This window comes from Colobus angolensis, unplaced genomic scaffold, assembly GCF_000951035.1.
Source record: "Colobus angolensis palliatus isolate OR3802 unplaced genomic scaffold, Cang.pa_1.0 Scaffold595, whole genome shotgun sequence".
NCBI classification, from domain to species: domain Eukaryota; kingdom Metazoa; phylum Chordata; class Mammalia; order Primates; family Cercopithecidae; genus Colobus; species Colobus angolensis.
Window position 1 is genome coordinate 263048 of NW_012119543.1, and position 16686 is coordinate 279733.

Below are 16686 nucleotides of genomic sequence, written 5' to 3' on the forward strand. Positions count from 1 at the left end.
GTGATCCGCCCGTCTCGGCCTCCCAAAGTGCTGGGATTACAGGCTTGAGCCACCGCGCCCGGCCAACATATCCTATATAAATGTTCAGTGCCCTGAAAACATCCATACAGCTTATGAAAAGCAGGACAGCCCAGCAGCCAAGAGAATGGACTTGAGCTAGACTTCCAACTCCGGTTAGAACTTCTTTGTTTCTGACTTTCCTCTTATTTAGGACGCTTTTTATCTATCAAGCACAGTAGTAAGAGATTACCTGCCTTAACTCATTCAGCCTCTGGGGGTGTGACTGTGAGACTGAATGAGTTAAGGCAGGAATCTCTTACCACAGTGTTAGATAAACAGCACCTGCAGTGTCAATTGTCATTTTTGTATTTCTATTTATTAAAAAAAAAATTTTTTTTTTAGAGACAGGGTCTTACTCTGTTGCTCAGGCTGGAGTGCAGTGGCACAATGATAGTTTACCGCAGCCTCGAACTCCTGTCCTCACCTGAGGCGTCTCCCTCAAGTGCTCACCAGCAGATCTGAACAGGACACCTTGGCCCCTGGCTGACCCTGACCTGACACCAGTGAGCCACTGACTTGGTTCTAGATGGAATCTTAAGAGGCCCAGGTGATTAGGTGGCACCCTAGCTCCTGGTTCATGGAAGGGAATGGCCTTTGCAGGCTAGTTCCATCTCTAGGAGCCATGTGGTGAGGGGCCAATGCTGCAGGCTTGGAGGATCAGGGCTGCCATCTCCTCCGCTGGAAGGGAAAGGTCAGAGGGGCAGGCGGTGTGTACTGGTCTGAACAGGCCTGCCCTCAGAGAAGGATCAAATTTCCTTAAAGCTAGATGAGTTCCAAACAGGGGAGGAGAAGAAACTCCAGCATCCTTCAGGACCAGGGGTCCTGAGAGGTCTGAGGGAAGGCTCCCTGATGTCTGTCTCATGGTGTGAAGCCTCCCTGTGCTCCACAGCTTCTTGTTCAGCTCCCTACACAGCATTTGCTCACCCCCCCAGGCGCCTCTCCACACACCCAACAGTCTTTGGGAAAGAGGTGTTAAGTAGACTCAATCTAGACACACCATCTTCTTTGAAGGAGATGAGGTTGGTGTGTCCTTTGGCTCATCCCGACAAAGGGTGGAAGCCCAGAGAGAGCACCCACCGTGGGTAGTCAGGCCTGGTCCCAGCGCCCCGACCCTGCCTGCCCTGGTCCTCTTCTCAGCAGAGCAGCAAAACCCCTACAGGAATGAGGCGGGTGGTGGCTGCACTCCCAGCCAGATGCCAGCATTCCTGAGGCTGGAACTGTTCATCCGGTTTATAAATCATTCCCAAAGGCTAGGAACCTTGGGTCCTGCTGGCTGCCTCACCCCATTTTGTCTTGTCCTGACCAATACCTAGGACATTTGTGAGGTGCCACCAAAGGGTGCAGACACAGAACCCTTCAAAGGTGGGAGTCCCGCTGGAGTCTAAACTGCTTTGGGGAATTGACTGCCTCAGTTTTGTTTGAGTTTTGCTTCCGAGCAAAGCTAAAAAGAGAGGAAATGAAAGTTTGTGTAGGGAGTGACAGAAATGAAAACAACAGATTGGAAGGATTCCATTTTCATTTATTGAAAAGCTGATACTGGAAGGTTGGAGGGTCCAAGGAAAACAACTCCAAGGTACATACGTGAAGGGCTGCAGATGACTGTCCAGTGCTGCTGGCATGCCTAGCTGGAAATCAAGAGAGCTGTGTACAGCCCTGTGGCTAAAGCTGGAGGAAGCAGATATCCAGAATGTTCTGTTCCTTTAGTCAGTGGTCCCACACTATTCTACAAGGACAAGCTTAAGAGGCTTAAATACACAAAACAAGAGACAAGATAGGAGAAATACGAAAAACTGAAGACTCATTGCATAACTCCAAACCTTCCGGGTGGCTGACACGGCAGGCAGAGCCACTGAGGACAGCATAGCTCGACCTCCTCACAGAAGCAAGGCAACAGCAGCACGTCCTTGGTGGCATCAACAGTGGCTGTACTTGACATGGCCAGTTAAGAATCTGCTCTACTTTATCTGGATGGAGGAACTCCTGTTCCCAAAAAGTAAAATGGGGCAGAATATAAGCAGTGACTGGAATCCAGGAAGGGCCTGACATCTTATGATACACAGACAGGTCTGGTAACCTCCGTGACATTTTCTGTTCCCTTCATAGTCTTGGTGTCAGGAGAGGAGATGCAGAATGAAGATGACAGCATGTTTCTCAAACATCCACGGATGGGAGCACCTGCGACTCAGAGCTCCACCTCTGCCAGCCCTCAAATGTTCTTCAAGGACTTTCACAAAATGCTTCTCTTTGAGCTCAAGAGAAGTGGCTGCTGACCACCCTATATATAGCAACTGAGTAAGGTCAGAGGACTGACGATGGCAAAGGGCCTGCAGACAGCTGTCCCTGCAAAGGTCTGGATATCCAATGACAGACACGGTATCTACTCCCTGGAGGCCTCACCTAACATCCACAGTGGTGTATAAATGAATCCATACTCCCTAAAGCCTTCCCAGGCCACCCCTGGCCAACTGCAAGCCACTTCCACCACAAAGACCCATCTGCTTCTCTGTGTTCATGCAACACCCAACTGTTTATAAGTCCCTGCGGGACTGTGCTTCTCCCACCTCTGGGCCTGTCTGGAATGTTCTGTCTACCAATCCACCTATTCCTTTTACCTGGCTATCTCCCTTGCTGCAGCTTTGAGACTTGAGTTCTAGAGACAGAGAGATGTGGGTTTGACTCTTGGTTTTGTACTTTCTAGCTGGAAGTCCTAGTTATTCTTTCTCTGAATCTTAGCTGTGAGAAGTCAGTGAGATAATGCATGTAAAAATGCTTACCACAAGCCAGCACATATACATGTGCTTTGTCGCCACCGGGCTGGTTTGGGAGCATATGCTACTGCAATGGCAATATACTGAGATAAGTCCTTGCCTTTCTCCTTACAGCAGTTAACTGTGACCTCCTTCAAGGAAGGGACCCTGTCTTTCATCTGTTTGTTCTAGAACCTGACCCAGAGCCTCCCACTTAGCAGGCGCTCCATCAGCTCCAGCTGAGCTATCACCAACCAGAAGATGTAGCAGCGGGTGGGTCACCACAATTCAGGGAACTCCTCAGCCTTCTTCCATGGAACTCAGCGTGAGCGTGGATGGCAGATGGTATGGTGTGTGCATGTGCAACGTGCCAAGTCAATATACGTGTGTGGCAAGAAAACAAAGGAGCCCTGTAACTCAGAGGCTTCCAGAAATGGGAGAAGGGGGAACCCAGGTTTTGACACTCCAGGCCAGGGTCCCGGTACACTATTCCTGAGACTTAGAAGCTCATGGTGTTCACTGGGTTGGAATGGACCTAGACTGGAGACCCTGGAACAGCTGAGGCACCATTTATCCTGTCTTTGACCTTGCCAAGACCATGCTGAGGGGACAGCTGGGGGCCTGGCCTGGGAAGGCAAGGCCCAGAGAAAGCTGCACCAAAGCTGTGAACTGGAGGTCCTGGCTGAATCTAGGAAAGGACATGTTTCATTTGGTCCTCATAGAGGTAAAAATATGTTTTAAGTTAGCTGTCCATATTTGGAAATTGGGAGATTTCACATAAAATTCCTACCTCAGCAAGCAGCTGGGGCTGAGTAGGGCTGCCCTGTGAGGGGCAGGCATCCCATCCCATCCCACCCCACCCCACCCCACCCCCAGGGCCAGGCTGCTTCTCTCGCGCTTGCCTCCCACCCTGACGCTGAGTCATTTCTCACTGTGCCTTGGCTCCTGCTTTTTCCACTTGGACCAAGGACAGTGCCATCCGGCCCACTTCCCTTATCTGGACTTCTGCTGCTGCTTTGGGCATTTGTGCTGGTGGTCCCTGTGCAGCTGGGCCGCTCCCCATCGCTAGCTGACTTCCCCACGCCCCCTGGCAGCACTGCCTCCAGCACCCACCTTTGCCCAGCCCTGAGGTGGCGCCTGTGATCACCACCACAGCATTCCGCAGGTAGGCCTTCCCACGCACCCACTGCAGCAGCCGGAAGAGGCCGAAGACGCCCAGGCAGCCGAACAGCAGGGGCAGGATGGCTGTGGAGGTGATGAAGTCCATGGCCCTCGCCTTTGGCAGATTCCTCCTGGAAGAACCAAAACCAAACATACCAGTGACAAAGTAACAGAGCTCAGGGGATTTCCTAGGCTCTTCCTTTCATCTGATACGAATCCTAGATCTCCCTCTGTGGACTTCAGCTCTAAGCCCCAGAAAGTATTGACCCAGGCCCTGCACCCTCGGCTGACTGTCGAGCATTGTAGAACTTTCTCCCTCTTACTCAGTACTGACATGAGCAGACAGAAAAGCCACAGGCCTCATGCTGCCCCTCAGGGAACAAGCGGAGAATGCCATTCAGCCTAGGATGTAGTCACCCACAGTGTTACAGGAAGAGGTGGCGTGTCAGTACTCACCTGCCTCTCCTTCGGAAACCTGTGTTGGCCTTACCTCAAGTAACGCCTGTTTTCATTTTCAATCCCTGAATACTTGTGAAACTAGAAAGGGGTTTTTTTGAGGAAAGGAAAAAGGAAATCGTACCAACTCTTATCCTCTTCAGAGCAGACACTCAGAGGATGGACGTTTCTGGGTGGAGCAGCCCCTAGATTGTTACAGTGAGGGCCACAGATGGACTGCTGACCACAGGCCTCACAGACACCCAAAGGGGGCCCTGCCCCAGGCACCAATGTGGGCTCCAGCTGGTGAGCTTGTTGCCCTGCTGTGCCTGTGGCATGTTCCTGCCCAGCATTCCCCAGTGAACCGTGAAATCCAGAGGCTGTATGAGTGTCTGTGCAACAGTGTGCAGTTGATTCTTGGGAAATGTGTGTTTTTCCCCATCTGCCCTTATTTCCCCTGAACCTCTCCCATTCTTCCACATTCACCTGTCCCCCTGTGCCCAAAGCAGGAGATAAGAGGAGGACACAGGGTTAAAGGAAGGCCAAGGAGGAGCTGGTGAGGAACGTGGTGAGCACCACGTGCTGTGGCTGGGAAGCAATGCCCTGGAAGGCCACTGGATGAGCGAGCCAGTGTCTATGAGATAAAAGGCCCCCAACAGTCCACCTCCAGGGCTGTGGTTTACAAGCACAGAATCCTTCTCAGGAAGGAAGAGGCTGGAATCCAAGAAGAGAGTTCTGGCAAACCAGCCTGTAGCTCTAAATTATTCATCAGCTTGGAGCAATGATGTAAAACCCTCACTCACCTACTTAATATCCCATCTCAAGCCCACACATTAAAAAACAAAAATTCTGCTTCCTTTCCTAAGAGGACATCAACTCTGGATGCCAGAGTGAGGCCAGGAACACTGTGGACTCCTAACACGCATCCCGTCTATGCACCAAGTCGCTTTGATCCTGAAGTTCATGTTCAGGGTGGCTGCCCTGATCTATACTAAACCGCCCCCTACAAGAGGATTCTACTGCAACTGGCACTGTCAAGTCAACTAGTTTAGCATTTACTTTTTCACCTGCTTTTCCAGATACGCCTGAATTCTTAACCACTGTAAAAAACAGCCCCATTCTCGGGCTGTAAAAATGACAGTTTCCCACCAACTGCCACTCAATCCACTTCTGAAAACACCTCAGCTACTATCTGCTGTGTGGATAAAGCTCCCTCTTGCCCTACACTATGCCAAGCCTCCGCTGGATGAACTGGGGATTAAAGTGGTATCTAAAGCACCAAGCTCTTCACCCAAGCACTACTGGTAGCATCCCTGCCCCAAGAGGAAGCTCTGGCCAGGTGTTCTTGCCTGCAGGCTATGCTGGGTCCCAAGGACCCTTTGTCTGGAATCTGAGAAGTGCTCAGGAAAGGTGTAGGGTAGGCACCGAGGCCTGTGCCACTCCAGGGTTCTGTGGGTGCTGCCTGAAGTCCTGCACAGGACCAAGATCCTGAAAACAGGGAATGTGGGAAGGTTTCCCAGGGGAAGGAGGGATAGACAGTGGGAGGCAGGAATGGTTGCCAGTTTGTTGATATAGCTTTACCAGAAAATTACAGCAAATGACAAAAGGCAAGAGAAGGCTCGAGGTAAGGGTAGCTTAAAACTTGCATATAATAAGTTGGTTGAGGGGTGGGGACTTAGGAAGAGTTAACTCGGCTGGATGGCTATTTGGTAAAAGCTTTTGTCCCACTGCAATCACAGGTCTTTGTACCAGGTAGGTCTCAGGGTAGGACCACCCTGCCTTGTCCAGAATGGCCCAGGGCGCAGCCACTGCCCAGGATGAGCTTGAGGTACAAAAGGCGTGGGGGCCTCAGCTCAGGGAAGGATAGTAGGCCTCAGCCTCTGGGGCCGGGACCCAGAGCCCCACTAGGCGTGTGGGGTGGAAACCCCTCTGAACACTCCTCCATGGGCCCCTGGAGGCCAGAGCCTGTGAAGTCCGCCCCACTTCAAACCAACGACCTGGGGCTGAGGCAGAACGCCACTGAGGTCATGGGGGTCAAGAGCCAAGTATGCAGTCTGTCGCTTCCCCAAACCCAGAGGCCACCTGAAAAACACTAACTGCAGCACAACAGTGGCAGTGCAGGGGACATGAGGATGAACCCTCAAGCCAGCCTGGCTTGGGTGACACCCTGGCCCAGTCACTTGGCAGCCTGGCAAAGGGGCCTCACTGCCCTGGGCCTCAGTGTCCTCGCCTCTGAGCTGAAGTTATGAGAGGACCTCCCTCCTGGGTTTATTACGATGCTGGATGAATTCATCTGTGTGCACAGAGGGAACACAGCTGCCACTAGCATCATCATGATCACGACTATCTCAAAGTTCCTGGACCAGGACCTCACCTCCCAGCAATCAGGCTCCCCAGGCTGTCTGAAGGGACCCCTGGCTCATTAAAGGAAGCTCATTAAATGTATTAAGTGTCCAATGTTGTTTAACTTCTATATCTTCATCAACTCTTCAGTTTAATCAAATTAACAAATAGGAAAAAGCTCCATCCACAACATTGGCAGAAGTCAGTCCCAAGTTTTGTGTTAGAAAATGTGGTTATCAAGGCCAGCAAAGCAGGAGAGAGCAGACAGGTACCAAAATGTCCCTCAACCCCGTTTTCACACCCAGGGAGGAGTAGGATGAAAATAAACCAGCCCAGCAAGGCTCCCCAGTGGAAGATGATTAAAGCTCCCAACGAATTGTACTTTCATGCAACCTAATTAAAACTCAAGCCAGCAATCTATGACATGAAGAAAAGAGAAAACTACACACCGTCTTGTACACTTCTGGGATTCCTTGAGCACCTGACACATCATAGGCCAGCCTTGGTCTCCTGGCCCTGGGGACCACTTTGCCTGAGGCAAACATGGCGCCGGGTGAATGGGATCCATCCTTGGCCCGGGCCGCTTTCTGTGGGGAGAGCGCACGTCTGCATTCAGTCTGGTAGGCTGCTATTGAATCAGAATGCAAAGTAAATTAAAAGCCAGTGCCAAGGCCAAACGCAGTACTTCGCGCCTGTAATTCCAGCACTTTGGGAGGCTGAGGTAGGGGGATCACTTGAGCCCGGGAATTCAAGACCAGCCTGGGCAACATGGTGAAATCCCATCTCTACAAAACATACAAAAACTAACCAGGTATGGTAGTGCACGTCTGTAGTCCCAGCTTCTTGGGAGGCTGAGGTGGGAGGATTGCTTGAGCCTAGGAGGTTGAGGCTGCAGTGAGCCAAGGTTGCACCACTGCACTCCAGTCTGGGTGACAGGGTGAGTCCCTGTCTCAAAAACAAACAAAAAACAAAATCCAGTGCCAACTCTCCTCTGCTAACAAAGAATGACCACGGTGGGAAAAGATACCCCAGAGTGAGCCATTTATCTGAGAATCAGCTTCAATTCCAGCGTAACTTTCCTGACCGGATGAAGTTGTTTATATTGATAATCCTGACTCTTTCCAGAGTTTTTCAAATTCTGAAAGCCCTCCTAACTGTTCTTCCACTCTGCAGGGCATGTGGCCACACTGCTGGGCCTTCTTGGGCTCTTAGAGACAGCTGCGCCAACACTTTCCTAGCTTGTCTTTGGAAGTGGGATGGCCAGGAGAGCTAGCCACGGAAAGCCCCACCACCTTGCTGTGGTGTCTAGGCCTTTCTACCAGCTAAAAGGACAGCTTCACAGTGGAAGAAAGGAACAGTGTTCTAGCTGGCCACATTTCCAGATTAGGAAATACATCTACATAAAACAAGGTCAAAGGGAGGCCTGTTTTCTTTGAAAAGGGCATACAAGAAGGATTTATATATATGTATAAACTTTAATATATTTATCAATCATGTATTTTATACCAAAATCCTTATTAACTGCTAGTTTCAGATATACAGTCAGATCACGGACTGAGAAGGCAAGACTGATGGTATAAAAAGGGACTGGGAAACAATATCTGGCTCACGATCTTCAGCATTTGGAGATTAGCTTATAGAAAGAAGGGGCAGAGTCTGTCCCGCACCACTGTGAGCCATGGCGGAAAGCAGGACAGAGACATGGGGAGAGAGAGTGAGGCCAGAAGAAGAAGGTGAGAGCCCCTCAAATAGAAACCATAGTGCACACGGCATCTGGAATCAGACGGCACCACCTACACATGGAATGTGCACACTCACAGTCACACTCTTAGTCCTTAGGCAAGAGACCTGAAGCATGGTCTCGCACTGATGATGAGACTCACGAACTGGCGTGAGGAAGGGAGAGACCTCAGGGGCTCACATATTAATGCTGTCTGCTTGTATTTTCATCCCTTGGCAGATCCATGAGCTCTAGATCCAGGTTAAAAGAGTGCAAAGGGGCCGGGAGCGGTGGCTCACGCCTCTAATCCCAACACTTTGGGAGGCCGAGGCGGGTAGATCATGAGGTCAGGAGATCGAGACCATCCTGGCAAACACGGTGAAACCCCGTCTCTATTAAAAATACAAAAAATTAGCTGGGTGTGGTGGCGGGCGCCTGTAGTCCCAGCTACTCGGGAGGCTGAGGTAGGAGAATGGCGTGAACCCGGGAGGCAGAGCTTGCAGTGAGCCGTGATCGCACCACTGCACTCCAGGCTGGGCAATAGAGTGAGACTCCATCTCAAAAAAAAAAAAAAAAAAAGAGTGCAAAGGTAGCAAAGTCCCTCTAAGGGTGAGTGTTCCTTGGGCCCGGGCAGCCAGAGTTCGGTGTTTCTCCCTGTGATTCTGCTGCTCCTTTACTTTCTGCTGAACCCACCACTGTCTAACTCCCTCACATCGGTTCATGCAGCTCATCCACCCTTTAAAGGGCTTCTGGAACCTCAAATTAGACATGAGACTATCACCAAGAAATCAACTCTGAGCACAAATGTCACCCTTTATGTCATCCATTCCATTCCTTCTACTTTGGCCAAAATTCTCCATTGCATTTCACAGACAGAGTCCGTTCCTAAGATTCCTTTCTCTCAAGCATTTTTTTTTTTTAAAGAACTGTTAATAAAAATAGGTTGTTGGAATCTACTCAGAAACCACACATAGAAATTAAACTACTAACAGCCACATCTGAGAAGCAAAGGAGGGGATCTCAAAACCCACCAAAGATTTTTCAAAAAGAACAATTTCAGGTCTGTAAGAAGGATTAGCCATGAAATAATTTGCCATGTTACACACAAGAAAATTGGGCTAAAGGGGAGAGAGGAGTTCCAATTGGAAGGCAAAACACTGAAATCACACGGCAAGGATTGGCTTAGTACCACTAAAGCAGTTAGGATCCTGCTCCCACAAACCTACACCTACTCTTTTATTTTATAACCAATGGCCAGTTCTAATCAGCTGCTCTATTTAAGGTGACATAAACCATGGGTCATGTTTATGACCCATATCTTGAAATATATATGAAAGCTTCTGTCATTTTCAGAAAGTAAAGGCAGGGTCAAACTGCTTTTTTTTTTTTTTTGGTCTCAAATGTCTGAGAAGCCACATTAAGAGTGCCTTCGACTGGAGAAAAAAAAAAAAGAACAATATCCTACCTCAGATGGCAGCTACTTTGCCAGTGGCGGGTCCTAGTGCCAGTGTCTTCTCTGGTCTTTTGACCTGGGCCAGAGGACACCTTCAGGTCAGCAAGCCCTCCCTGGAATGCCTGAACAAGCCACAGCAGAGTGGCCCGTGGGGTGTATTTTCAGAAGCCAGCCTTCAGCCCCTTGGTTTAAAAGAGTACAGGCTGGCTTTAGTAAAAATAAAACCAGAAGGAAGATTTCAGACCAGGCTCCTGAGTGTTCAATCCTGGGAAGAGCAGCCACATTGAAGTGAGCTCTGCTCTCCAGTAAGACGCCGAGCACATGCTTCCCAGCAATCCCATGCGGGGCGGGGGGGCGGGGAAAGGTGCCAAAGCCCAGCCCGGGCCCTGTAATGTGATGGCACAGGAGTGCGGTGACAACGAGCAGGAGGCAGAGCCCGCGCCAAGTCTGCCTGTTCATTTTGGCCTAAAGCCCTGCTTATCGATTATAGCACTTACTACGGCTACCTAGGAACTTGGACACACACAATTTTGTTTTCTAATGTGTTTTTCTGTTTTTGGTTTTTTTTTTTTTTTGAGACAGAGTCTCACTCTGTTGCCCAGGCTGGAAAGCAGTGGTGTGATATTGGCTCACTGCAACCTCCACCTCCTGGGTTCAAGTGATTCTTCTGCCTCAGCCTCCCGAGCAGCTGGGACTACAGGTGCATGCCACCACGCCTGGCTAATTTTTGTATTTTTAGTAGAGACGGGGTTTCACCATATTGGCCAGGCTGGTCTCGAACTCCTAACCTCGTGATCTGCCTACCTCAGCCTCCCAAAGTGCTGGGATTACAGGCGTGAGCCACCATGTCCGGCCTTAATGTGCTTTTTAAAGTGAATTAGATCAGGCGCAGTGACTCACACCTGTAATCTCACCATTTTGGGAGGCCAGGGTGGGTGGACTGCTTGAGCTCACAAGTTTGGGACCAGCCTGGGCAACATAGAGAAACCCCATCTTTACCAAAAATTTAAAAATTAGCCAGGCGTGGTGGCACACACCTGTAGTCCCAGCTACTTGGGAGGCTGAAGTGGGAGGACGGCTTGAACGCAGGAGGTGGAGATCGTGCCATTGCACTCCAGCCTGGGTGACAGAGTGAGACCCTGTCTCAAAAAAAAAAACAAAAAAGTGAATATAGTGTTGCTGGAAGACATTGGAATAATGTCACTCTCTTTCCTAGAAAACACACCAGAGGCCCAGGCTCCCCGCACCCACCTCTGACAGAAACTGGACAAGGCACTGACTGTGGTGGTGAAGAAGAGAAAGCACCGAGTCGGCACGAGGGAGGGGGGACAAGACCACCGTGCTGCATACTTGCTGTTCTACACAGGTAGATTCATTCACTACTTGAAACTAAGCGCATTCACATCAGAATGGGGATGGTCGCTCCAATGGGAAAATGCACGGGAAAGCACTTTGTAAATGTGAAAATCTTGAACAACTGTGCTGTTGAATCATAAACTGACTGAAAAAAGGCAATTCCCCAGAGAGAATTTCAGAAACGTTCCAAGCAACAGCAGCCAAGCTGGCAGCTTTAAGAGCTTGTCATGTTTGAGTATGTTTGGTAGAAAGACCAACCTTATTCTTCCACACCCACACCGGGGATCACCTCAGATCCTGGATGTCGTGCACTCGTCCTCTCAACTATACTTCTCGAGTGTCCTCTGGTACCAGGCACTGGTCTAGGGCTGGGGTGGTGGGCAATGAAAGAAGGAAAAAAGCTGTCTGACCTCATGGAGGCAGCCTCTATGGGAGACTGACAATACACAAAGAAACACAAAAATTAAGTAATTGTGATAATGAAAAAAACAATCAATGTAAAACAACACAGAGTAGTGGGCTGTCCAAAGTACAAGCCTTGCCTGAAGACTTCATTCAAAGTCAAAACAATTCAAACTCCTGTGCTGGCCGAACACTGCACCTGGCCGAGGCCACTGCCGGTTTGTGACTCCTAAATCAGATTACTGTCTTTAAAAATTACATATAACAACAGCAACAAGACAGATAAGATGCCAACATAAATATGAGGTCAGAAATCTAGTTTAAAAGGAGATGCTAGAGCGTCAACTAGAGTATCTAAGAGGAACTATATACAGGCATCAGTTTCAGAAACTTAATTAAGTAAGGCTGGCCCAGTGGCTCATGCCTGTAATCCCAGCTACTCAGGAGGCTGAGGCGGGAGGACTGCTTGAGCCCAGGAGTTTGAGACCAGCCTGAGCAACACAGTGAGACCCTGTCTGTATAAAAAAAGTGAAAAAAGTAGCCAGGTGTGGTGGCATGCACCTGTAGTCCCAGCTACTCAGGAGGCTGAGGTGGGAGGATTGCCTGAGCCCAGGAGTTTGAGGTTATAGTGAGCTATGATGATGCCACTGCACTCCAGCCTAGGAGACAGAATGAGACCCTGTCTAAAAAACAAAAAAACCGAAAAACAAAATGAAGCACAACAAATGACAATATCTACACTCACGATTGAGCATAGGCAGGTGTGGTGGCTCATACCTATAATTTCAGCCCTTTAGGAGGCCAAGATGGGAGGATCACTAGGAGCTTCAGACCAGCCTGGGCAACATGGTAAAACCCCGTCTCTACCAAAAATACAAAAATTAGCAGGGGGTGGTGGCACACATCTGTGGTCCTAGCTACTTGGGAGGATGAGGTGGGAGGATCACTTGAGCCCCAGAAGTAGAGGCTGCAGTGAGCTGTGATCATGCCCTAAGGATGTGAAGCTTGGATATCAGTGAATCAACAAGACCCAGCCCCTGATGCCACCGTGTGCGTGGACTAAGGCAGTGAGGAGAACAATCAGTAACACACATTTAATTACCATGTGGCAAGGGCTACAAGGAGGCCACCTGATGCCATTTTAAGCACCTAGGTAATCTGGTCATTTGCTTTTCCATCCACTAAAATGCCTCGTAACATTTCATGGGATTTTCTTCATGGGGGCAATGAAGTGCGGACAGAAGAGACCGCATTATTAACACTTCACTGCAAGCAGACTCTGGGAGATTTGTAGCAGGAAAAGAAACACAACAAAAGCAGTTTTACTTTCTGATATGCTTTTTAAATTGAACTCAATTCACTGAAATAGAGTGGTCAGCATGAAGACTCAAGAAGTAAAATACACAGAACTGACAAAAACTCCAGAAGTAAATGTCCTCCTAGTGTCCTGACAATGTACCAAAGCCATTTCTTTCTAATTTAACTTGATTATTTAGATTATACCTAGTTGTTTTTTTTTTTTTTTGAAACAATCTTGCTCTGTCACCCATGTTGTAGAGCAGTGGCGCGATCTCGGTTCACTGCAACCTCTGCCTCCCAGGTTCAAGCGATTCTCCTGCCTCAGTCTTCTGAGTAGCTGGGATTACAAGCGCCCGCCACCACACCCAGCTAATTTTTGTGTCTTTAGCAGAGATGGGGTTTCTCCATGCTGGCCAGGCTGGTCTCGAAGTCCTGACCTCAGGTGATCCACCCACCTCGGCCTCCCAAAGTGCTGAGATTACAGGTGTGGGCCACCGTGCCTGGCTTAAACCTGTATTTTAAATGGTAGCAAGGATGCTCAAGAAATATTAAATAATAATTTTAAGAGCCTTCATTATAGAAAACACTCTCAATGCTAAGTACTTTTTGATAAGCAGAAAGTATAAGAAAAATTGGGTCTCTAGAAGTTCGTTCTTGCCTGCTATCCTCCTTGATAACTCTATCCAATCTTCAAGTCCTGCTTGGGCACCATCTCCTCCCTGAAACCTTTCAAGCCACCCAGCAGCCCTGCCCTCCAGACCTGGACAGCGTTAATCACTTCCTTTTCAGTGTAGCCTCCATGGCATCTCACAAAGCATCACAATGATTACCTGCACTGCCATGTGCCTCCCTAGACGGCAGTTCTCTGAGGGTCTGGCCTTTCATTCTGACTCCCACACCATCTATGTGGTGAGAACCTCATAAATGTTTGTTGAATAAGATTGTATTATGGAAATAATCGAATCCCATATCCTCAGATTACAGAAAAAACAAGAGCCCTGATGTGTTGTTTTATTATGCAGAATCCTGAATAACAAAAGTTCTCACAGTCCATTTCAACTACTCGCCAGTTGCCATAAGAAAAGCAAACATTCCTGCAGCTTTATCTCAGCAAAATATCACTTAAAACAAATTACGGCAACCAAATCACATCCTGGGGCAAAAGTAAGTATGTCATTCACTAGGGATTAAACATTAAATGTTGCTTAATTTCATGTAGTCTCATCGTTGAAATCAGAATACTTTGAATTCTAACAAATTGTTGTCTTGCTTTCCTCACAGAGTTAGATAAATCATCATGTCTCTGTTCGCTCTCTTTCTCTCAGACAAATGTGCCTTACTGTAATTTATCTAGGATGATGGCTCACCCTGAATTCCAAGTTATTTTTAGAGCTGTGTGAAAAACATTTTTGTGAAATTTAACTAGAAAATAACCTTTATTCTGAAGGAGGTTTTGAAAGTTTCTATAACAAGTCTCCTGAAAACCTTTAGTACACTGACTTTTAATGCCAGCAAACACACAGGAGGAAGGGCATATGCTGGAAGGACTGACTGGGAAGGCAAGTGTCATGAGCTGAGAAGGCTGTGCCACTCCCAACATCTATGATTTCACTTAAAAATAGCCTAAGCAGGTGCCCTATCACTTTCTTTTACCAAGCGTCCTAGCACATATTTCCTGAGGACACGGCTGTGTCTCTTTAGGACAGTCATACAGTAAGTAATCCATCTATTTCACCCACTGTTAGACTTCCCACTTTTCTTCATAGATAGATTTTTTTCTCTCCTTATTTCTCTCACAGGGCCTTCTTCCTGGGGATTCAAGATAATGTCTGGAGTTATTTCCTTTTAGCCTAAAGACTTCCTTTAATACAGCATTTCTTGAAGGACAAATCTGCAATCTACCAATTATCTGTCTTTGTTTATATGGGAATGTCTTTATTTTACCTTCAGTTTTGAAGGACAGTTTTAGATACAGAATTTCATGTATATTCTTCTTCTTTTTTTTTTTTCCGAGATGAAGTCTCGCTCTGTCGCCCAGGCTGGAGTGCAATGGCATGATCTCGGCTCACTGCAACCTCTGCCTCCCAGGTTCAAGCGATTCTTCTGCCTCAGCCTCCCGAGTAGCTGGGACTATAGGCGCCCGCCACCACGCCTGGCTAATTATTTTTGTATTTTTAGTAGAGACGGGGTTTCACCATGTTGATCAGGCTGATCTTGAACTCCTGACCTCATGATCCACCCGCCTTGGCCTCCCAAAGTGCTGGGATTACAGGTGTGAGCCACTGTGCCCAGCCCATGTATATTCTTTGAATATACAGTTCTACTGCCTCATAGCTGCCATTTGTTAAATTAATGAAATTTCTGAGACGAATTTTAGGTTCACAGCAAAACTGAGCAGAAAGTACAGAGTTCCCATATACCCCTGCGTCCACATAAGTACAGCCTCTTCCATTATCCACATCCCCCACCGGTGTTACACTGTTAGAACCCATGTGCCTATGCTGTCACATCATTGTCGCCCAGAGGGCAAAGTTTACATTAGTGCCCGCTCGGTGCTATGCATTCTCTTGGTTTGGACAAATGTATACTGACATATATCTACCATTGTAATACCATACAGAATAGTTTCACTGCCCTAAAAGTCCTCTGTGCTCCATCTATTCATCTCTCCCTGCTCCCCAACCCATGAACCTTTAACGATCTCCACAGTTTTGCCTTTTCCAGAATGTCATATAGTTGGAACCATATAGTATGTGGCCTTTCCAGATTGACTACTTTCACTTAGTAATATACATTTCAGTTTCCTCCATGTCTTTTCATAGCTTCATAGCTCAATTTTTTTTAGTACTGAATACTCAGTTGTCTGGATGTACCACAGTTTATCCATTCAAAGACATCTTGGTGGCTTCGAAGTTTCGGCAATTATGAATAAAGCTGCTATAAACATCTGTGTGCAGGTTTTTGAGTAGATGTAAGTTTTCAATTTATCTGGGTAAATATCAAGGAGTGTGATTACTGTATTGTATGGTAAGAGTACATTTCAGTTTGTAAGAAAGTACCAACTGTCTTCCAAAGTGGCTGTAGCATTTTGCATTCCCACCAGTAATGAGTAAGAGTTTTTATTGCTCCACTTTCGTGCTAGCATTTGGTGATGTCAATGTTCTGGATTTTGGCCACCCTATTCGGTGTGCAGTGGTATCTCACTGTCATTTTAATTTGCATTTCCCTTATGAAATATGATGCAGAGCATCTTTTCATATGCTTATTTGCCACTTCTATATCTCCTTCACTCAGGTCTCTTCAGACCTTTCGTCCATTTTTTTATTGTGCTGTTCATCTTTAATTTTTAAAATTTTTTTATTTTTGAGACAGTCTCACTTTGTCGCCCAGGCTGGAGTGCACTGGCGTGATCTTGGCTTATTGCAACCTCCGCCTCCCAGGCTCAAGTGATTCTCCTGCCTCAGCCTCCGGAGTGGCTAGGATTATAGGCACATTGCCACTACCATCCAGATAATTTTTTTTTTTTTTTTGATGCGAAGTCTTGCTCTGTTGCCCAGGCTGGAGTGCAGTGGCACGATTTCGGCTCACTGCAACCTCCGTCTCCTGGGTTCAAGCGATTCTCCTGCCTCAGCCTTCTGAGTAGCTGGGATTACAGGCCCACACCACCATGCCTGGCTAATTTTTGTATTTTAGTACAGACAGGGTTTCAC

At 47.8% G+C, this 16686-nt stretch overlaps 1 protein-coding gene across 2 annotated transcripts in view; it reads right to left on the minus strand.

The window, feature by feature from the left end:
- DHRS7B (dehydrogenase/reductase (SDR family) member 7B) overlaps nt 1-16686 on the minus strand; it is a 62054-nt gene that overhangs the window by 13074 nt on the left and 32294 nt on the right. The window contains exon 3 of one of the 2 annotated variants that reach the window (XM_011962533.1): nt 3921-4099. In XM_011962533.1, the coding sequence (XP_011817923.1) occupies nt 3921-4099 (179 nt within the window). Of the gene's footprint in view, nt 1-3920; nt 4849-16686 lie in introns of those variants that run through there. The other variant, XM_011962534.1, reaches the window with a different exon arrangement.